Source organism: Aristolochia californica, unplaced genomic scaffold, assembly GCF_029961685.1.
Source record: "Aristolochia californica isolate CCGP_79_NKW_82.1479 unplaced genomic scaffold, dmAriCali1.0.hap1 SCAF_5, whole genome shotgun sequence".
Taxonomy (NCBI): Eukaryota; Viridiplantae; Streptophyta; class Magnoliopsida; order Piperales; family Aristolochiaceae; genus Aristolochia; species Aristolochia californica.
Window position 1 is genome coordinate 3,788,083 of NW_027182214.1, and position 22,531 is coordinate 3,810,613.

At 39.4% G+C, this 22,531-nt stretch overlaps 1 protein-coding gene across 3 annotated transcripts in view; it reads right to left on the minus strand.

Moving 5' to 3' along the window:
- LOC137966324 (uncharacterized) overlaps positions 1-22,531 on the minus strand; it is a 58,601-nt gene that overhangs the window by 16,446 nt on the left and 19,624 nt on the right. For all 3 annotated transcript variants that reach the window (XM_068812907.1, XM_068812906.1, XM_068812908.1), the window contains 9 exons: positions 19,039-19,089; positions 7,721-8,251; positions 6,816-7,073; positions 6,494-6,559; positions 4,772-4,951; positions 4,584-4,635; positions 4,218-4,505; positions 2,922-3,032; positions 2,408-2,596 (listed from right to left, as the gene is read on the minus strand). In XM_068812907.1, the coding sequence (XP_068669008.1) occupies positions 2,408-2,596; positions 2,922-3,032; positions 4,218-4,505; positions 4,584-4,635; positions 4,772-4,951; positions 6,494-6,559; positions 6,816-7,073; positions 7,721-8,251; positions 19,039-19,089 (1,726 nt within the window). The remainder of the gene's footprint in view (positions 1-2,407; positions 2,597-2,921; positions 3,033-4,217; positions 4,506-4,583; positions 4,636-4,771; positions 4,952-6,493; positions 6,560-6,815; positions 7,074-7,720; positions 8,252-19,038; positions 19,090-22,531) is intronic.

Here is a 22,531-nt window from a genome sequence, read left to right on the forward strand (position 1 = left end):
TTCTTGAAGATTCCACTTGCACCCACCGGCCCAGGGTAACCCAAAGCACTCCCGATGAAGTTCAATTTGATGAAATCACTAAGGGGAGGCTCCCAAACTGCCATGGCCAGAATCTTCTGATGGCCCCCGCCATATGGGCCAAAAGACACCAATTCCAACGAAGGGAAATACCAGCCTGGGGGGGGCAAATTCCTTCCTAGTGTGGAGCCATCTAGCGATCATACCCACGGAGCAAGAGACCGTACTTTCTAGGTTGCTGAATTTAGAATTGAATCTCTGGTAATTGCGCTCAAGCCAAAGATAACACGGGATGTGAGCAAAGCATGCAGAAAGAAGAAGCTTGCCAATTCTAGGCAGACGAGTCCCCAACACCATCTAGAAAGTGCCGAATAGATCCTGATGGAAGCCCACTTGAATGCCAACTTTTTAGAAGATTGTCATCCAAACTCTCTAAGAGAAGTCGCAATGTAGGATAACATGCTAAACAGTCCCTCATAAATGCCACAGGGAGGGCAGGTATTAATAGGGGCGGTAAAACCCCTTATGGAGGTTGTCTTCAGTGAGGATTTGCTCCCTAATGATTGTCCATATGAAGAATTTTATCTTGCTAGGGGTAGAGAGTCTCCAGATGAGATTTTCCTTGTGCTCAAGTTGGCTGAGATCATCCTCCCTGAAGTGGGAATAGGCTGAGGCTACTAAGAAGATACCATTGATGCTAGGCTTCCAAATCAATTTATCTTGCACCCGATCCCAAATGGTAGTACTACTGAGACTAGATAGAAGCGAGCAGAAGACTATAGCTTCATCGTCATTCAAGCCCCGATGGAAGAGAAAACACCAAGACTGATTACTCCATGATTCCGCCATCGAACACAATAAGCTCATAGCAATCCTAGAAAGCTCCGGGTACTCCTAAGAAAGGGGTCGAGAACCGCACCACTCATTGGCCCAGAAGAGAAGAGTCCTCCCATTCCCAGGGTAGGAGGTCATGGCCTTGAAGGTTGGAAGCAGCTTGTAAACGAATTTCCAAATCGGGGATAGGCACCAATGGCCTGGGATCTGAAGATAGTATCTCGCCATATTTTTTTTTTATAAAGATGTATTTATATTAACAAGAGAATCATTTCAAAAATATTAACAAGAGAAAAAATACAAAGGAAGTATCTCACCATATTCCTCCACAAATTGCTATGATTAGCATTGAGATTCAAAATCCACTTAAGAAGGAGGGCATTGTTCATGTCCTTCGTAGGTTGGATACCTAGACCCACCCTATTTCAAGGCAGACAAATCTTTTTCCAACCAACCAAGTAATATCTGAATGTGTCTTCTGAACCTCTCCATAGAAAGTGTCGGCAGATAGCATCAATCTTTGAGCACACTGAAGTCGAACACTGAATAAAGGACAGTAGGTAATTGGGCAGCCCTGCCAAGCATGACTTTAATAGGGTAAGTCGACCTGTTGTGGATAGGAGCTTGCCCCGCCAAGTGGCAAGTCTCTTCTCGAACTTCTCAATCAGGGGGGGGGCGGGGGCGCAAAGTGCAACTGTGGGCCGAAAATCAAAAAGAGGAAGACCCAAGTATGTAGTTGGCGTGCTCTCTAAAGTGCACCCCAAGAAATCAGCCATATCCCTAAGCACTGGACCTAGTAACCTGGCACCCTTAAACTCAACTAAGTTGGATTTGGTGAAGTATTTTGTGATTCAGATTGCACCCCTCTCATCATAAACTTGGGTCCATTGAGAATTTCTGCTTCCATATTTGCTAAGCTTTATGAACTTCCCCAAGGATTAATTATTTACCGGGACTGCCTCAATGGTCCCCTACTCGTTGAAGGAGACTCAAAAGTGGTCGTCAAATGGTGCTCCTCCTCTTCTGCCCCCACCTTGGCTCCATTGGGATGTCCACTATGAGGTTATTGATATTGTATCTCTTGTTATTTATAGCTGGTCTCATGTTCCTAAATCAACAAAAAAATTTGTTGCCATACTTGCTAAGCAGGGAGCCTCCCTCCAATCCCTTGTTGTAAAGGGAGTACTCCCCTGAATCTGTTGTTGTGCTTTGTTTTGCTGAAATAAATCTCATCCTTCTCAAAAAAAAAAAAAAAAGCAACTTGAGCATAGTAAATTAACTTTGGTGAAAACACTTTAGAAGTGTTTTAGCAATCTAAGATGGGATTGAGAACCACTATAAATCTCTATGTTCATTTTTTATTTTTTGTGTTTCTTATTTGAATTTAAGATTATCATGGCACATTAATTTGATTGAAAAGGTGAACACACTTAAGGGATAAGTAAGAGAAATTAAGAAGAAGTCAAAATTAGCACAAAAATTGATCCTTGCCAGGAGCTTAAAAGTAAATACCTTGATACAGATAAATTCAATTTGGGAGCTCGACAGTAAATACCTCGGTACAGATAAATTCAATTCCTCCTAGCAAATCAAACAGTTCTGCCACAAATACAGGACGACTGGAAACAACTTCCTGTTCACTTGAAACATGGTACAACATGTTTGTTAACATGCAAATCAACTTGCTATGGACTAGTTCTGCCCATGAGTGCTCTCGGCTAATCTCCAGAAGCATCTTGATTACCTGCAAATTATCCAGGTTGATTAAGGTCATTCGATTTTCCTCCACATTTTGCAATCATATAAGTGGTAAATGAGAAATACATTGCTGCTATCAAGATTGTACTATTGTATCCCCCACTTAGACTGTTGCTGTCTTTTGTTTCTTAATAAAGTTTACACCATTTCAAAAAAATAACATACAGTAACAGTCATTGCTCCTATCAAGATGAACTTGGGAAGATGCTGAGAATTTCATTAAGATCAAGGAGATACAAATTAAAAATGAATTACATAAATACAACTAGCTGCAAAGGATAGCTACGATAAAAGGTGCCTCAACTTCTTACCCTTATGTCAAGACCTTCTAATCTACTCCGGAAAATTTGGCCTCTATCACAGACAAAGAAAAGTAAACAACTTAAAGAGGATGCCCAAACTATCTCGTTTCTTTCTTCTGTCTGTGGAAAGATAATAGTCACAGATTAATAAACAAATAAGCAACTAAGAAATGGAATTTTCCTGCAGTCGCTTTCCATTAACTCCAAAAAGGAAGAAAGAATCACTACAAGGATAAATGCATTTTTTTATAAAACATGAGAAATTCAATAAGACAAGAAAAGGAGATCACCAAAAAAATGTGAATACAAACATATGTAATACATATACATATATGTTTAATATAATATATATGCAAATGAATAAACTAGTTTTTGATATATTAATTTATCCACAACCAGGAAGGCTATATAAGATGCCACCTATAGGAGTTCCATCAAAATCATGTGATTGAAACCATGTTTTATGAGAATAGTGAGAATTTCATTGAAAGAGAAAGTTGTTAAGGAATAGTCCCACATGGATTAGTGAGTACAAAAATCATGAGTTTATTAGTTAGGAAAGAGGTTTCCTAAGTTGGCTAGTCATTTTGGGATAGGGCCTTGGATCTAACTTAACATGGTATCAGAGCAAGTACTCATATGTAGGCCTATACCTAAGAACTATCTACTTGAAGAACCACAAAAAAGAGGGCCTACACCTAAACTATCCACTTGTAGAGCCACAAAAGATGGCCTACACCTAAACTGCCTACTCTTAAATTATCTACTTGTAGAGCCACAAAAGAGGGTCTACACGTGGGGGGGGGGGGGGGGGTAAAGGAATAGTCCCACATGGATTAGTGAGTACAAAAATCATGAGTTTATTAGTTGGGAAAGAGGTTTCCTAAGTTGGCTAATCATTTTGGGATAGGCCTTGGAACCAACTTAACAAAAGTAAGACGTAAAAGTTACAAACTGTTGACATGCATAGATACAAAGAAAAGTTGACATAAAGTTTTTTTTTTTTTTTTTTGACTGTTGGATGTATTCAGTATATAAAAGGGGGAGAGGATAAAGATCAGATTATTTTTCTCGTGTTTTCATTCTTTTTCTTCTTGGGGATACAGCAAGTAGCAAAATTTTGAGTATCACAACTTGTGTTGCCTCTTTACTCTCTACTGAATGGACGAATAATAGATCCCAATTCTGAAGCAAAATCACTGCTTGGGTTATCCTTTATGGCTACTATGGATTTAAATAACTCTTCTCTCCCATGGAGAGGGAGATAGAGAGACTTTTATCTGAGAAAATTATATTAAGCAGGACCTGAATAAGGAAAAGAAGAATCTCATATAGAATGCTCAGAATCCATGATTCAAATTGCTCAATAGCTGTTGTTGATGGGGCTTGCTTGCAATAATCTCCAGTCCTCTTTTCTTGTGTTGTATACTGTTGTTCATTGTTAAACTCTGGCTCTTGTGATGGTTCTTCTTCTTCAATAGTTGGAGGCATTTCAGGAAACATAGGCTCCAGAAGGTGGGCATGCACCCCGAGATTTAATATCAAATCAAAAGCCCGAACCCTAGACATCAATTTTTGAGATCTAAGCATTTCCTGAAAGACAAAAGAACTCTATGAGAAAATTATTTTAAACTGCTAGGAAGAGTATTTCAGATGTAATCAATGTAGCACCTCCAGTAAGGAAATAGTAAGAGGAGCAGCAGTCCGAGAATCCAAAACATACCTACAAAATAGAATCAAGTATTTCACCATCATTTGTCAAGAGCATAATAATTTCCCTAATAACAAATTAATGCGTTTATAACACCCAAACAGATGAAAAGACAAGATATTGAAAAGCCAAAGTTATGAAAACATACATGTCAATGACAAGCTTGACGAGGACACTAACTGCCACATCTAGGGATGGTTTTCCACCATAATTTGATATTTTGGAAGATACTGTCATGGTATTTGAATTTGGTGAAGAGGCTTCTGAGCAAAAGGCAGCTATAACCTCAGACACTTCTGCAGGATTCAGGCGTAAAGGCTGTTGCTCACTGATCACAAAAGAGAAGGTATTACAGAGAGAAAAAAAACAGACAGATTCCCTTAACATCACAATAATTTTCTCAGCAGATAATTTGAGTGCAAAAGAATCTCAGTCCATCCAACCTCATTCTTCTTTTCCGGAGGTTTGAAATAAAGGCTCCCAAATTTCAGAAGAAAAGTGCAGTTAACAATGAAATTTTTTACCTCGTGCTAGGAAAGTCAACTGTACCCCAGTTAAAGGTTCAATAGGTTTCAGCATATGAATCTGTGTACAATTGGACCTCTTTTTTACAATTTTAGCACCAATAACATAATCATTAGATTACCAGTGAGACACATATTTAAGCTCGATAAACTGACAACAGATAGAGAAACAATTTGTCACTGGTTGCTAAAACTAAAGTATATTATATGTAATGGACATAAGACGTATAAATATAAGACCGCCCTAGACATTTTGGGGAACTGAGTGCTGCATATAGGTGGTCTTAGATGTCCAACAAACAAAACTGTATTTCATAATGCCAATACATAGCAAAATTAAACAATTACTACAGTCGTAAAATAGTTCTCATAACACGTCTGACAGCACAAGAAAGAAATAAGTAGACTATATTACTTTGAAATCTGTAATATAATTTCTCATCTAAATTGTATATGGACACACACCACCAGATCCGCCAATCATATGGCGGACTATCATGCTAAAAGGGCCTCTTCCCTCCAATACCTCGTTGTGGACGATAGCCCATTACGCTAAGGTGCATCTCTCCTCTTTTTTGAATTAAATTCACACTCTACCCTAAAAAAAAAAAAAAAAAAAAAAAAAAAAAAAAAAAAAAGCAGACACTATATTTTACACAAGTAATGTGCAGCCTCGTACTGCCACCATAATAGGAACTCAGGAATAGACTGTAATGCCTGTCTCCACTGTTCTTCTCTCTGGTAAAACCGTTTCCAACATGTCTAAAAAGATGAAAAAATACTAGCTTTCAAAAAGGATACGACTCTAACAGATCAGGGTCAGCTCTCCAGCCTCCCTCATCCTTTCTTACAAAGCAGTGCTTCCTTTCGTAGTCAAACCTTTATAATTCATCTTCTCAAACACTTCTTTCATAAGATAAGAGAAAACAATGTAAGCTTTTTACAAGGAACAAGCCTATTCTGTATCTTAAAAAACTGGATGATACCATTACTGAAGATTCTTCTCCCATGTTCTCCGTATTGCTAAATGGAATTTTTTTTCTATGATTAGAAACGTCAAATTTGAGAGAAAATCTATAGACACAACTAAATCAACAGTCTTTCCTTAGCCAAACTCCAAAGTTTGTACATGAAACATGTTTCACCCTGCACTCTTGTTTAATGAAATCTCATATTCGCATTGTTACAAAAAGAAGACCTAGTACTGTTGTTCCCAAAAATACAGTTAGTTTGAGAATATGTACAACCCTAAACACTGATGCAAACTTGTACCTATAACATTGATATCGAAAAAGAGGTAAGTCAGTTGGAGAATATGTACAACCAACAATAATGCAAAGTTTTACCTATAACATCGATACTGAAAAAGTGGTCGTGCACGAGGACGGAATGTGCTCACTGGTACATCCTTCCTGAAGATTAGAAGCATAATAGTAAGCCTTAGATCAAACTTAGATAAAAAAATGTTACATTCTCCCTTGCATATTGTCTACAATATGAAGCAAGATGTAGGAACTCTAAGGTAGTGTCAGCAGGTCCACAAACCTGCACCACCATCTATCTACATTCTTGCACAATCTATGAAACAATAAATCTAGCAACTATAAACAGAAGCAAGACACATAAAATAGAATAATAAACTGGACGGATATTCAGTCATGAACTTGCCAAATTTGATCTGCACTTGGTTTTATGCGCTTAGAGGATGTTATGGCCCTCAAATGAGAAGGAGCCAAGGCAAAATTAGTGGTCGTTGTGACTGCTGAAGGCTGCAAAAGCTGATCAAAGTCAGAGACATCCGGAGTATTAGGAAGTTTCAGTGGCTGGCCCTTCATTTTGGCCTCCATATCTCCAACAAGTAGAGCTGCAGCACCATGCTCTAGAAAATTATGTGGACAAACATCTTGGGCCTGTGAAACTCCATCCCTGGATTAATAGCCAAGTCAGTGGTCTCGTCATAGAAGTAAATGCACTTACAATGCCGGCCAGAAGTTTAGGAGCAGTGACAAATTAAAGACTTGCTAAGGTACTTCAGATTATCCTGACTATATCTTAGGGCTCAGATTTACATGATTATAACAATCAACGTTGTAGATAAGCTTGAGCACCAGAAAATATGAGATTCTGGTCCCTAACTAATGAATGATTTTATTGGTAAAAGAAAAGGAACAATTTTAACCTCTTGACTGGAAAGAGGTATTTACTGTTTCCAACAGTTTCCTGCTGAGTAGACCATCACTCGTGTCAATAATGATCGCTCATAACCTGACAATCTCTTTTGAAGATAATGGAAATATCATGAGGAAGAGAGTAGAAAAAATACAAGACAACAATCTAGGGCAGCAGCTGAAAGCCTAGTATCATATGTGATCTGACTATCAGCAATAAGAACTGATATCTTTTTGAGGGTCGAATTAGTCCGGTTAACAAGCTTAAAAGGGTAAGACACGCTTTTAAACATGCCAAGTTGAAAAGTGCTTTCAAGTTTCTCCTTTTTCTCTTTTCCCCATTAGACTAATTTACAATGCATCCCAAATATTCTAAAGAAAGAAAAAAAAGGTTGAGCAAACTACCTTTCCATCATGACAGGCAATAACTGTTGTTCGGCATCCTCACACCACCACCATTTAAGAACATCAGAACGCATGTACTTAACATCTTCTTGCTCATTTCTTTCACAAATTGATAATTTCAAAGCGGTTGAACCGGAAATTTCTTTGCCCTCAGGAGACTCTCTGCTATTAACAGCCCCAGGCTTCAGCTGGGAATTGAAGGATCTACTAAGAAGAGAGGACAATGAAGGCAGAGCCTGCTTAGAAGTAGTAGATGCCCCAGAAAATGCTGCTGTTTGGAAGGATGGCCGAGGGATATGGCGGGCCACAAGTGATCGAACATAACTTAGAGACTTAATAAGTGCATCGGATGCAAAGGTAGAAGTTGGCAAAGAGGAAGAAGTAGCATTTCCAGGTGGCACTGAACCTGAAGTTTGATTTGATGATTTTGACCATGGACGTATTTTTCGAGTCGCGGCAGAGTCACATTCGGCAACTGAATTTACACAAAACAAATCAATTTGCAGTAGTATCTGCTCCTTTGGAACATACCTGCAGTAACAGACAATATCATGATACGAAATATGCCAAGACCTTATCCATAATTATCAAATAAAGGAAACTCAAAAGCATAAGATTAAGTAGAAATGAACCAGCAGCAAAAACCAGAGGACACGGTATACCCTAACTGTCAAGTTACGAACAAACTGATATCACTTTCACTTTTTTGGTATTACATAACATTTTACTGATGGATCAAAAAAAATTGTATCTTTTCATTTTTTCTTAGTAAGCAAATGAAAGAAATTTTTATCTTATTTTTGTGAATAATGAGAAAATCCATTACAGAGAGGAAAATACAAAAGATTACAAGTCTAGGCAAGCCAACTCAAGTGGCTAGCTAATAGAACAAGAAAAACAGTTAACAGATACAAAAAATCAACTAAAAAATGACCAAATCAACAATAATAAAAATCATCTTGGATCAATCGTTTAAGCATCACTTTCCAGAAGATGTGCCAAGACAACTCCTTTCGTAGATGGTGAATCAGTGCCACTTGCACTTCTAGCAGTATGCAACCACCCCAATTGAACACCATCACATAGGGAGATAAGTTCTTCATAAAGTTACCAAAATCGCCAAGGAGGTTTTCTCAAAGAAAACCACCCAATGACCACTTGAGAATCTCCTTCGATAATGAGGGGAGAGAAGTAGTCCTACCTAAATATCCTATAGCCACAGAGTAAAGAATGAAGGTCGCCTTCAAGGAATCACAAGCTCCAAAAGAAGCAGCATATACACCTACAATCTGTTCGAGAAAACACCACCACCTCCCTCGGGACCTGCATTCCTGATGTATTACGTGGCTCAATTGTGGAAGAAAGTCATCCAAAACAATTGAAGAAGAAGAAAAGGAAAGAAGAAGAAGACTGACTGAAAGAAAGCTATTTACAATTTGAGACAGTTACTGATTTAGGAAAGTACTATGTTTTAGTAATTTTTTTTTATGAAAATATTTTAGTACTTTATATCCAGGAATGCCTGCATGTTCCCAATTTTAGTAGTTTCCTGTTTGCCTACAGTCCGAATTAGGAGAGTTTTCTTTAGGAAAGTCTTTAGTTAGTAAGTTGCCTTTATTAGCAGTCAATTTAGCAAAATCTTAAAGATAGTTATGGCTGTAAAAGAACAGGATTCGCTATGGATACTGAAATTCCAGATTTGGTCCATTTGCACATATCAGATATCCGAAATCTGAATATATGAGGAACTATTCGTAGTTGGATATCTGAATCCAATCCATTAGATAAATATCCGATTTCGACAATATCTGGATCCGAAAAATATGGCCAGCCCTTCTCCTCGAAGATAGTGAACCAGTCTTGTCAAACTCTTCACCAAAGTTGTACGATCAAATTATTGAAGGGGTCTTTCCTTCGAAGAAGTTTGACATTCTTTTTGAGGGAAAGTGTGTGAATATTCAATAAATCAGAGAAAAAATATACAAGTTCGACATTAAAACAAGATGAAAGATAAAAGAGAAAATCTTACCTAGTTCGGCAAGAATGGAAACGAGGAACTACTAAGTGCGAGAGGAAATAGAACATTCTTGTTTAGAAGAATTTTATAAGAAAACTTGCTGTTTGTGTCAGCGAGCAGATCAAAAATCTTAAAGCCTTATTAGGCATATATGAAGCCTTCTCCGGTCAGAAATTCAATTGGGGAAAAACCCGAGTCGATGACATCATGAAGACAATTTCATGTGGGAGGTTGAGGGCATTCTGAGCTGCAGTGCTGACCATCTCCCCTCCTACCTTGGACCATAAAATGAAAGAAAACACCACCACCTCCCTCAGGACCTGCATTCCTGATGTATTACGTGGCTCAATTGTGGAAGAAAGTCATTCAAAACAATTGAAGAAGAAGAAAAGGAAAGAAGAAGACTGAAAGAAAGCTATTTACAATTTGGGACAAAGTACTATGTTTTAGTACTTTTTTTATGAAAATGTTTTAGTACTTTCAATCCAGGAATGCCTGCATGTTCCCAATTTTAGTAGTTTCCTGTTTGCCTACAGTCCGAATTAGGAGTGTTTTCTTTAAGGAAAGTCTTTAGTAAGTTGCCTTTATTAGCAGTCAATTTAGTAAAATCTTAAAGATAGTTAAGGCTGTAAAAGAACAGGATTCACTATGGATACTGAAATTTGAGATTAGGTCCATTTGCACATATTAGATATCCGAAATCTGAATATATGAGGAACTATTTGTAGTTGGATATCTGAATCCAATCCATTACATAAATATCTGATTTCGACTATATCTGGATCCGAAAAATATGGCCAGCCCTTCTTCTCGAAGATAGTGAACGAGTCCTGCCAAACCCAAATCATTAGACAAACTCTCCACCAAAGTTGTAGGATCAAATTATGGAAGGGGTCTTTCCTTCGAAGAAGTTTGACATTTTTTTTTTGGGGGGGGGGGGGGGGTTAGTCTACAATGAACTTGAAATGAAGTGAAGAATTCAATTCATCTTAATGAATTGATTCAACTTCAACTCATCCTTGGGTGTTAGTGTAGACAAGTTCAAGTGCACTAGAAAACAGATTCCAATGTTAGTGCCCCCAATGAAAAGTATGATATAAACAAAAGAATGAGTAACTTTTAATAACATACTTAAATAGAACATATACCTAAACAGATAATTAACCAAAATAAACATAGTTATTACATTTATAAGTGATGTAACGTGTTGTATTAGATATATATTAATATCCTAATTAATGAAAAACTATATTATATTACTTAATGATTAGAGTTTATTATAAATTAATACAATAATTACGTGTGCCAAGAATAAATTATTAAAAATAAATAAATAAAAATAAAAATTACAGAAGCGAATATAATAAATAAATAAATTATTTTTTAATAACATAAGACATGTTTTAACATTAAAAAGACTAATTTAATACAATAATAAAAATATATATAATAAATAAATATATATATTTATCAATAACATAATATATATTTTTATGTATTATTAATTAATAATATATTGTCACAAAATTTAAAACCATTGGTTTAATTAATTATAGCAATGGGATAATTAAACCAAAACAATTTATCAAATATTTATTTTAAAAATATTTTAATTATGACTATTAAATCACTAATTTAATATAGTAATTATAAAATAAATATATTAAATAAATAAAAAAATTTATTTTATAAATAAAAAATATAAATTATTATTTTTATGACGATGGTTTAATTTTTCCTAAATTTCCTAACTTAGGAAAAATTAATCCATCATCTTCCTCACGGCACGCATCGTCTTCCTCAGCGGCGGGAGACTACGGCGACGGCGACGGAAGTAACAGGCCAGCGGGCAACGGCGACAGAGGCGGCGCTCCGACGGTACGCCGAGAAGGAGAAGAGGGAGAAGAGAAGCCGAGAGGCTTGGCCTCCCGTGCTCAGCGACGGAGGTCGAGAGGGAGAGGAGAGGGAGGAAGCCCAGGGGGTGGAGGGGAGAAAAGAGGGGAGGTAGAAAGAGAAGAGAAGCAGGCTCAGCCTCCCTTGCTCTGCGACGGAGGTCAAGAGGGAGAGGAGAGGGAGGAAGGCCGACCGGAGGGGGGGGAATCTGGCCGAAGGATCGAGGGGGGAGGGGGGGGAAGGAGCAACGCGCGCTTCAATCGTTTGATTCGCAAAACAGGTTGGAATCCAAATTACCCGTTTTTTGTCTAAGCGAATGACTTGACGTGATTCACTTGAAGTGTAATTCATTGTACACTTGAAGTGGATAATGGAATACTCGGCAGGCTTCGTCTCCCCACATCGGCTTGAGAAGATGTTGGAGCTATGTTGGGAATTCTCCAAGTACTATAATGGCCTCTTTTGCTACTCAAACGAGGATATTCGCAGAATCTCTTGGCCATGATTGTCCTATCTTGGAACGTTGGGGGAATCAACTCGCCCTCTCAGCGAGACTCCATCAGAGCAACTCTTTTTTATTGTAAGCCTGATATTGTAATACTTACAAAAACAAAGCTGCAATGTTTTGATATCTCTATGGCCCGTAGTCTATGGTTTAATTCGGACCCCGAGTGGGCTGTGATCGATGCGGTTGGACACTCTGGTGGCATTCTTGTCATCTGGAACCCAAACTCAGTTGGGGCCGTATCCACTTATCTGGGCCGCTTCTCCCTCTGCATTCGCTTCCGGGACAGATCTCTAGGATCTGAATGGATTTTAGCGGGGATTTACGGGGCTTCGGGGAATGGCGATCAATCCATTTTCTGGGATGAAATTTTCAAAAGTTTAACAATGGAGTGTCCCCTGGCTTCTGGCTGGGGATTTCAATGCCATCCTCCGTTGTTCCGAAAAAAAAAACCCTTGCAAAAAGAATCACCCCCACAATAAGAGCTTTCTCAGACCTAATTAGTTGTCTAGAGTTCCTTGAAATTCCCCTAGCAGGAAAACAATTTACTTGGTCCAATGGCCAAAATCCCCCCATCTGCTTCTCTTCCCACATACTGTTGGTCAGGTCCTCAACAAAATCAGCTCTGACCATTGGCCTATCCTTATAAACACTCATCCCCCAAAATGGGGATTTTCTCCATTCCAATTCGAAAACTCCTGGCTTTTGGTGGACTCCTTTGTCCCGAATCTGAAGAAATGGTGGGAAGACCTACCACATCACCCAAATCCAGGGTGGAAGTTCCATGTAAAAGTCAGAGCTCTCAAATCAGTTATAAGGCCCTGGGCTCGCAACCTCTCTGCTATTGTTGCATCTGCAAAAACCTCCATCCGTCAACGCCTCTCTGAGTTGGATCTTCAGGAGGAGCAAAGGTCTCTCACTTCTCCCGAACTCATTTGTAAAAATAACCTGAACTCTGATCTCTCTAAAATGCTCACAAGTGAAAGTATTCACAGGAAGCAACGTGCCAGATTCCGCTGGTTGTCTGATGGGGATGGCAACACGAAGTTTTTTCATGTCATTGCCTCTGGTCGTAGCAAAACTAACCGTATATCTTGCCTTCTCATCAATGGCAAGGAATGTACGGCTAGTGTCTCCATTGCTAATGAGTTTGTGAAAGTTTTTTAGGTCTTTACACACAGGAGAATTTCAACTGCCCTATCCTGGACCAGATCAAATTCTATAGGATCTCTGCATCTGATGCTGCACAGTTGGAAAAACCTTTCTCCCCAGATGAAATTGATGAAGCCGCCCTCGGAATGCCAAGGGATAGAGCCCCTGGTCCGGATGGCTTCAATGGAGAATTTTACCGTCAGTCTTGGGACATTATCAAAAGCGATGTGCACGATTTTGTCAATAACTTTCATCAAGTAGGTATCACCTACAAATCCATTGGTGCCTCCTTCATTGCTCTTGTCCCAAAAAAATCCATCTCTACTCTGGCCCAAGATTATAGACCCATTAGTCTCACCACAAGCTCCTACAAAATCCTAGCCCGTATTCTGGCCAAGTGCTTTAAGTCTGTTCTCCCCAGTGTTATCAGTCCTTGTCAAAGTGCTTTTATTGCTGGCCAAAACATCCTAGACTCGTCTATGGCAGCGCATGTAATCCTTCACTCTTTCAAAAAATCGAACAATCCACGAATGGTAATTAAGCTTGATTTCGAAAAGGCTTTTGACAGGGTCAATTGGAAGTTGGTTGACCTCATCCTTGGCGAGATGGGCTTTCCCAACCATTGGAGATTCTAGATGAGAAGCTGTATTTCTAATGCCTCCTACTTTGTCCTTGTAAATGGCAAACCTTGCGGATATTTTTAAGGGTTCTAGGGGAATCAGGCAGGGGGATCCTCTATCCCCCTTTCTGTTCACTCTCATTGGTGAGCATTTGGCCGCCATGGTCCGTCTGGCTAAAACGACAAGTTTGCTAAAATCTATTTTCCCAGACCTTGCACTTGATGTTAGCCTCCTTCAATATGTGGATGACACAATTCTTTTCTATGATGGTTCCATCAGCCAAATTCACAATTTAAGTGCCCTGCTTAGTTTATTTGAAATCTCATCTAGGTAACAAATCAGCTGGGGGAAATCATCTATCTCGGGTTACAACATTGAGCCTGGTTTACATAGTTCAATGGCAAGATATCTTGGTTGCAACATTGAATCATCTGTTGGATCTTATCTAGGGTTCCCCTTGACCCCCCCCCCCCCCCCCCCCACCCCTCAGGCTTCTAGGCACCCTGTCATCAAGCGCTTGGAAGGGTGGCTTGCCTCCTGGCGGGGAAAACTCCTTTCAAAAGCAGGTAAACTAGTTCTAATCAAACCTTGTCTGCAGGGAATTCCCAACTATTTTTTATCTATGTTCCACTGCCCAGCTTCAGTCAAAAACAGAATTGAGGTTCTAAAGAGACGATTCCTTTGGGTGGCCCAAACGGGGAAAAAAATACCATCTCGTTAAATGGAAGGAAGTGTGCAAACCAAAAGCCACGGGTGGGCTGGGTATCCAGGATATCACCACCACAAACTCTGCTCTTCTCCTCAAATAGATCTGGAAATTCAATATGCAACCTGCTTTAATTTGGAGAACCTTCGTTGCGGAAAAAGCACATTTCCACTCTGGTTGGTGGACGGAGGGGGGGCGAGTTTACTCACTCTCACCTGCCTGGAAAAAAAAATTGTTACTCCTCCCCAAATTCAAAATTGCAGTAAAATGTTACATTGGAAATGGAGCTTCAACAAAATTCTGGAATGATTGGAGGTCTAGCCAATCCCCCCTCAAAAATAGATTCCAAGAAATCTCTGGCCTCTCAGGTAACTTGGAGGTCTTTATCTCTGACATCTGGTTAGATAATAGGGACTGGAACTTAAACCTTAGAAGGGGCCTCTCAGATCCTGAAGGTCTTCTTGCCTCTGAACTCCTTCACAGCCTCCCAATCAGAAAGCCAAATAACTCAGGTGACACTTTAATATGGACTCCATGTCCAAAAGGATCTTTCTCCACATCCTCTACATACAAATTCCTAAGCAACTACTCCACAGCACACCCAAAGCACCCTGCGAACTATGCATGGGACCTCCTTGCCACTCCACGTGCCAAATTCTTCATCTGGACTGCATGCAAGAAAAAAATCTAACTTCTGATTCCTCAAGCTGTCGGGCCACCCATATCCTGGACCCTCTCTACCCCTTCTGTAAAAATGCCCCAGAAACGGCAACCCACATTCTCCTATCATGCCAGTTTGCCCATCTGGTCTGGACATCCCTTCTAAATAAAATTGGCCTCCAATACTATGCCTCGGGAAACTCAACAGACACTGTCCTCTCACTCATTGACTCCAAACTCCCAAAGACAGGCAAAATGATTATATCTTGTTGTATTGGTCATATCATTTGGGCACTCTGGAAAGAACGTAACAGGAGGAAATTCAAATTCAAAACCTCTTCTTTTGAGGTTCTGACAGAGCAAATCACTAGCCAAGTATCTATTTGGCTCCTAAATAAAAAAGAATTCAGAAACTTCAGTGATTCAAACTCCAGGGGAAATTGGCAGACAATCGCTAGTCTATCTCTGACTTCTCCCCCCCAACCATGGCTATATGGGTCCTCCCTCCTCCTGGGCATATAAAGCTCAACTTTGATGGAAGTGTTATCGGTTGTCCGGGTCCAACAGGGTTCGGTGGTGTTATCCACAATGCAACTGGTGACCTCCTCTTCTCTTATGCAAGCCCCCTTGACAACTCCGATTCTACCACAGCAAAACTTTCAGGACTGCTGCACGGGCTGAAAATTTTCTCTAGCCACCTCCCTGGTCCTCTTTGTATTGAAGGCGACTCAAAAGTAGTTATCAATTGGTACGCAAACTCCGTCAGACCCCCATGGAGACATTGGGATATGTTCAACGAAATATGTAATTTATTTCCCATTTAAGCTGTAAATGGAATCACATTCCCCGCATTGCTAATCATCTGGCAGACAACCAGGCCAAGGCTGGCATTTCTCTCCAACACTTTATTGTGGAGTCAGGCCCCTGGACCTAGGTTTGTAATTTTTCTTCTCCTTTTTATCAATATACACATCATTCATCAAAAAATAAAAATAAAAAATTATACCAAATCAACTGGTCAAAAGAAGAATAAGATGCCTGTTTCAAAACATCAATTTATTAGTTTTGACATTGGAGACAAATATAAGAACAATATAACATGCAACATTGTTTCTTATGGATACAAGCCATCTTTTACTTGGAAGACCATGGTAGCATGATAGAAAGACAATAGGAAATGGCAAGAGAAACACTTACTCCTTGCTTATCAACTAGGAGAAAACTTCCCCAATTGCCAGCTACAGGCCAAAGGAATGAAAAGTCTAAACCTATTCTATGCCTCTCTCAAACAGACTTTGAGAAGGAAATTAACAAAGAAAAGATAATTATTGGTCATGTTTCCACTAGCCAGCACAAAGGACGACAAGCTGAAATGGAGTTATCGAATAGATATATATTAAACATCAAACATCGATCACCATATTATAGTGCATGAAGTTGACATGAAGAACTCGAGCTCAAGTTCTTTCCAAGAGAGGGTGAATGATGTAGTACATGGCTCAAATGTAACAGAAGAAAGCCATACAAAACAATTGAAAATATACAAAAGAAGGAAGAAGAAAAGGAAAAAAGAAGACTAAAATACAGCTATTTATATAAAAGTTTAGTTTTAGGAAACTACTAAGTTTGATTACTTTTTATTTAGGGCAAGTCAACATGTTTGTTAGTACTTTTAGTACTTTGTTGGTTTGCCTTCAATCCAATAAGAAAAGTTTCATTTGAGAAACTATTTAGTTAGAAAGTCTCCTTCACTAGTAGTCAACTCAGGAAAGTTAGAGCAAGAGGTAACGATCCTGGAGGTAATGATCTACACCTTCTTATTGCACTCAGGAAGGGTGTCAGGAAAGGTACCCGATATCCTTTATCTCATTGTGTCTTTTTGTTCCTTATATGACTCCTATAAAAAGTTTGTTTTGTCCATCTCTAACTGCACTATCCCTTCTTCAGAGCAGGAGGTTCTCTCGTCTCCTCATTGGAAGCAAGTTATGGATGTTGAAATGGAGGCTTTGATAGATCGGGGCACTGGGCAACTATGTGATTTGCCATCAAGAGCCAAGGTTCTTGGTTACCACTGGGTTTATACTCTCAAGTATAATGTGGACGGTTCTATTGACTGATATAAAGCTCGATTCATTGCAAAGGGGTATGTAAAGCTCGGTCGTTCATCGTCTATTCGTATTTTGATCTCAGTTGCAGTGAATCAAGGGTGGTCTCTATGTCGGGTGGACATTAAAAGTGTCTTCTTATATAGTGATCTGGAAGAAGAGGTGTATATGAAGCAACCTCCGGAATATGTAGCTCAATGGGGGACACATAGAGTATGCAAAGTCAAGAAGCTGATTTATGGGTAGAAACGGAGTCCGCGTGCTTGGTTGAAAAATTCAGCCCAAGTTGTGATGTTTATGGGATTCTCGAGGAGTCAATGTGATTACCCCTTGTTTATGATGAATAGGTCCTTTGGAATTGTGGTGCTATTTCTTTATGTAGATGATATTATATTATCTGGGAGTGATATTTTCAAATTCAAGATTTGGGAGCATTGAAATATTTTTTGTGCATTGAAGTGGCGAAAAGTAAAAGAGTTATAATGACACAACGTAAATATATAACAGATATGCTTCAAGAGTACGGTTTGTTGGGATCCAAGCCATTTGATACCCCAAAGGAAGTGGGACATAATCTTCATGATCAAAGTACTGAATTAAGTGACATAACACAGTATTGGGGGTTAGTAGGCAAGTTAATTTATGCAACAGTTACTAGACCTGAGATTTCTTTGCAACAAGTGTAGTGAGTTATGGAGTGTCCTCGCAAAATACACTTAGAAGTTGCACAAAGATTTTTGAGATATTTGAAATGGGCACCAGGAAAGGGACTTTTCTTTAGGCCTAACAATCATATGATGTTTCTAGAAAGCATGGCTTGAACAGCAAAAATTGAGTCCCAATAAGGTGCTTCAAGAGCAGAACAGCCAAAAGCCTCTTGGAGTGAGGATTAAATCTGGATTTGTAATACAGCCAGAAGACAGGATCTCTTTAAAGTTCGCAATACAGATAAAAGCCATCACGAGTGTCTTTCCTAAACTTCTGTCCTAAAGAGTAAACTGCAGCATCCAGTTAAAAAGTAAAAATAAAAAATAAGTGCCTGACCAGCATATGGAGCTTGGTCGCACAACCCCCTCCTCCCAATAGGTGATTTAAAAACCCAGGGCTATCTAGCGTAGGGAGTGATCCAAATTAATGAACGCTCCTTCCTTCTTGCGCTCTCTAGCCCAATTGGAATCAAGGTTCTCCGACTCAGCCACCCAGAAATCCAAGTCGAATTGCCCTGAATCGGGTCAGGTTACCTAAGTTCAAGGCTAGACTCAGGACAATTGAGGGGGATCGCCCAAAATAGAAGGGGAAATTCCACCTTCGACTGAACTCACCTTCCTCCAAAGGCAAGTCAACTTGCTGAGTTGTACAACAAAGATTGGAAATGCCAGTTCAGTTGAAGTAGAAATTAGAGCACTTCTGCCCATGCATTGTTGGGGGAAATCCCCCCATTGTTATCTCATGGATTATAGAAAATTGCTCCCCCATAGAGATTTTTTTTTTCTTCAAACTTCATAAAGAGAGGAAAAAGAGTACAGACATTACATGGCAGAAGTCGGATGTTTCAAGCCAGCCCTCAAAGTAGCAAAGAAAAATTAAAATAAAGATAGATAAAAGTCAAGAGAGGAAAAATTACTAAATAGTGCCTCGAGAGAGAGAGAGAGGTACTTACCGAAGAAGATATCTTTTGAGAAGTGCCACACACCTCGCAACAACTGCTGGGCTGGTGCAAACAAAAAGTAAGTATTAGAAATTGGCAGACTTCTTGTTTGGTATTATAAAATAATGGCAAAACTAGAAAATAAAGACATAAAAAAAATACAGGGCAATTACTGAATGGCTACATATATTAGCAGCAACCAAAATTCAAGCACTTTTAAATAAGAAAAACACGGAATATGTACACGAGTGGTTTAAAACATAGATCAGTAAAAATACCTTAACATTTCTTTGTCTCTCAATTATTGGTCTTTTTAAGTGTAATAAGACATCATTTCCAAAATAACGAAATAAATGGAGCTCAAAATATGATTGCCTATGGTCAAACCCTACACATTATAGACATTGGCCTCCTTGCTAATCGCCTCAGGGCGGTTCTCCCTATAGCCATGCATCATGGCCAGAATGTTTTTATCAAGGGAAGGAACATATTAGATTCGGCCATGGCATGTCACAAGCTCATCCACCATTTTAAGGTTTCAAAGCTCCCTAAATTCATCCTCAAGCTTGATTTCGAGAAAGCTTTCGACAGAGTTAATTGGAAGTTTTTGGACATCCTCTTGGGGAAGATGGGATTTGGGAAAAAATAGCGCTTTTGGATCCAAAGTTGCATCTCCTTTGCGAGCTACTCCGTTCTCCTCAACGGAACGGTTTGCAGGTATTTTACGGGATCCAGGGGAATCAGACAGGGAGACCTCCTTTCCCCCTTGCTTTTCAATGTGGTGGTAGAATATCTCTCCACCTTGAACTATTAGGCCAAGAACTTCGGATGGCTCCTCCCCACGACAGACTATGCAGCCTTTGATATATTGATCCTTCAGTTTGCAGATGATACCATTTGTTTTGGGGTTGGTACTATGGATTAGATCAGGAAGTTGCATGCTATTTTGGATTATTTGAATTGGCTTTTGGTAAGAACATCAACTGGAAGAAAACCACTCTCCTAGGCTACCACATCGACTCATCTGTGCTTCGGGGTATGGCTGACTACTTGGGATACTATTTGGAAAATTTGCCAGTTACATATCTGAGACTCCCATTTTTTGACTCTCGGCCTTCGGCGTTGCTTTGGTCCCCCTATTAGGATTTAGACGCCCTAATTCCAAACTAACGAGAGCAATAATAATAAACGCAGAAGAAGGAAAAAACAAGCACGAATAAGACAACAAGATATATACAAGTTCGCCTCAACGTGAGACTATGTCCTGTCTTCCACCGTTGCAGTAATCCACTATGAAAATGAAATAGTTTACAAGAAAGATCTCACACACTTACAGGTGTTGTTTTTCTCTAACCTCTCTCGGCTGCAACTGATGGTCCTCGGATAATAAAACCCTAATAGAGGCGCCCCAAATATACAGAGGAAACTAGGGCAACCGCGATACAAGAGTAAAATTCCTAAACTGCCCTTAATGAAACAGCAGTTAATATATCGTGGACCGGGCAAGGGCTCTGCCCCCCTTCCAACCCCCATGGCAACCTTAACGTGAAGGTCGATCCACGTACCGACTCAGCATAGGGCGTTTATTAGGCTCCACAACTTAACAATCTCCCACTTGGAGACTAATCCATCATCAATATCTCCTCTGCAACAGCAATAGCTTCTCAATCCTCAGAGAGAAGTGTTAGGAATTAGATGCCCTAATTCCAAACTAACGAGGGCAATAATAATAATCGCGGAAGAAAAGAAAACACGAAAAACAAACAACAAGATAGGTTCGCCTCAAGGTGAAACTACGTCCTGTCTTCTATCGTTGCAGTAATCCACTATAAAGATGAAATAGTTTACAAGAGAAATCGCACACACTTACAAGTGCTTTCTCTAACCTCTCTCGGGTTGCAACTCTAGCTCCTTCTTAGTGATGATGATCGTCAAGGTGATAAAACCATAAAAAGGGTGCCCCCATATATAAAGAGAAAATTAGGGCAATCGGATTATAAGTGTGAAATCCCCATATATAAAGAGAAAATCAGCATAAGACATTGATTAGGCTCCACAACTTAAAAAGAAATCCAACTGAAGTTGCACACAACTTCAGTTTCTCAATCGTAACAGTCTTTGTCAGCATATCATCCAGATTCTGACTTCCTTGAATTTTCTCAAGTGCTAAGACTCCATCCTCCAGAGCCGATCTGATGAAGTGATAACGCACCTATATGTGTTTTGTTCTAGCATGATTAATAAGATTCTTTGCAAAATGAATAGCACTCTGACTGTCACAATACAACACATTCCTCCCACGCTTGAAACCTAGTTCTTCCTAGAAAGACTGCAACCATATAATCTCTTTGCAGGCTTCGGTCACAGCAACATATTATGCCTCAGTAGTGGAAAGAGCAACTATCTTCTGCAACATAGAGACCCACCTAACTGTTGTACCACCCAATGTGAATATATATCCAGTGGTACTCTTCCTACCATCAATGTCTCCAGCCATGTCAGCATCTACATAACCCTGCAATCACAAATTTGACTTTCTGAAACACAAGGATGAATCTGTAGTGCCTCTCAAATACCTGAAAATTCATTTCACTGCTTCTGAATGTTGTTTACCCGGATTACTCATATATCTGCTCACAACTCCCACTGCATGAGCTATGTTTGGTCTAGTACACACCATAGCATTCATGAGACTGCCAATAGCATAAGCATAAGGCACATTAGCCGTCTAGGCTCACTCCTGCTCCTTAGATAGCCTAAAGTGACTAGCCAAATGAGTACTCACTAGTTTTGCATTGCTCATGTTGAACCTACTCAACACCTTCATCACATATTCTTCTTGTGACAGTTTCAAGACATCAATATCTCTAGTAATCCTCATCCCAAGGATTTGTTTTGCAGCACCCAAACTCTTCATTGCAAACTTGTTGGACAACTTCCTTTTCAACTTACCTATGTCCAATTTGCAAGCACCTGTTTTTTTTTTTTTTTGAATCAACATGTCATCAACATATAGCAGTAGAATGATGTAGGAGTCATCAAAAAATTTCACATAACACCAATGATCCATCTGTAACCTAGAGAAACCATTATCTTGGAGCTTGTTTAAGACCATACAAACTCTTTTGAAGTTTGCACACGATTTTTTCATTTCCTTGAGATTTGAAACCTTGTGGTTGCATCATGTAAATTTCTTCCTCCAAATCACCATGAAGAAATGTTGTCTCTACATCCAACTGCTCTAAGCGCAAGTCTTCATTTGCAACTAGTCCAAGAATTGTTCTAATAGTAGTCAATTTTACTACTGGAAAGAAAATCTCAGTGTAGTCAATGCCTTCTTTTTGTTGTAAGCCCTTTACCACCAGTTTGCCTTGTACCGTTTGCTATCATCATGTTCGTCTTTTATTCGGTACACCTATTGATTATGCAAGGCCTTTTTCTATTTTGGTAACTCGGTCAACTGCCTTGTCTTATTGGATAACAGTGAACCCATCTCATCCCGCAT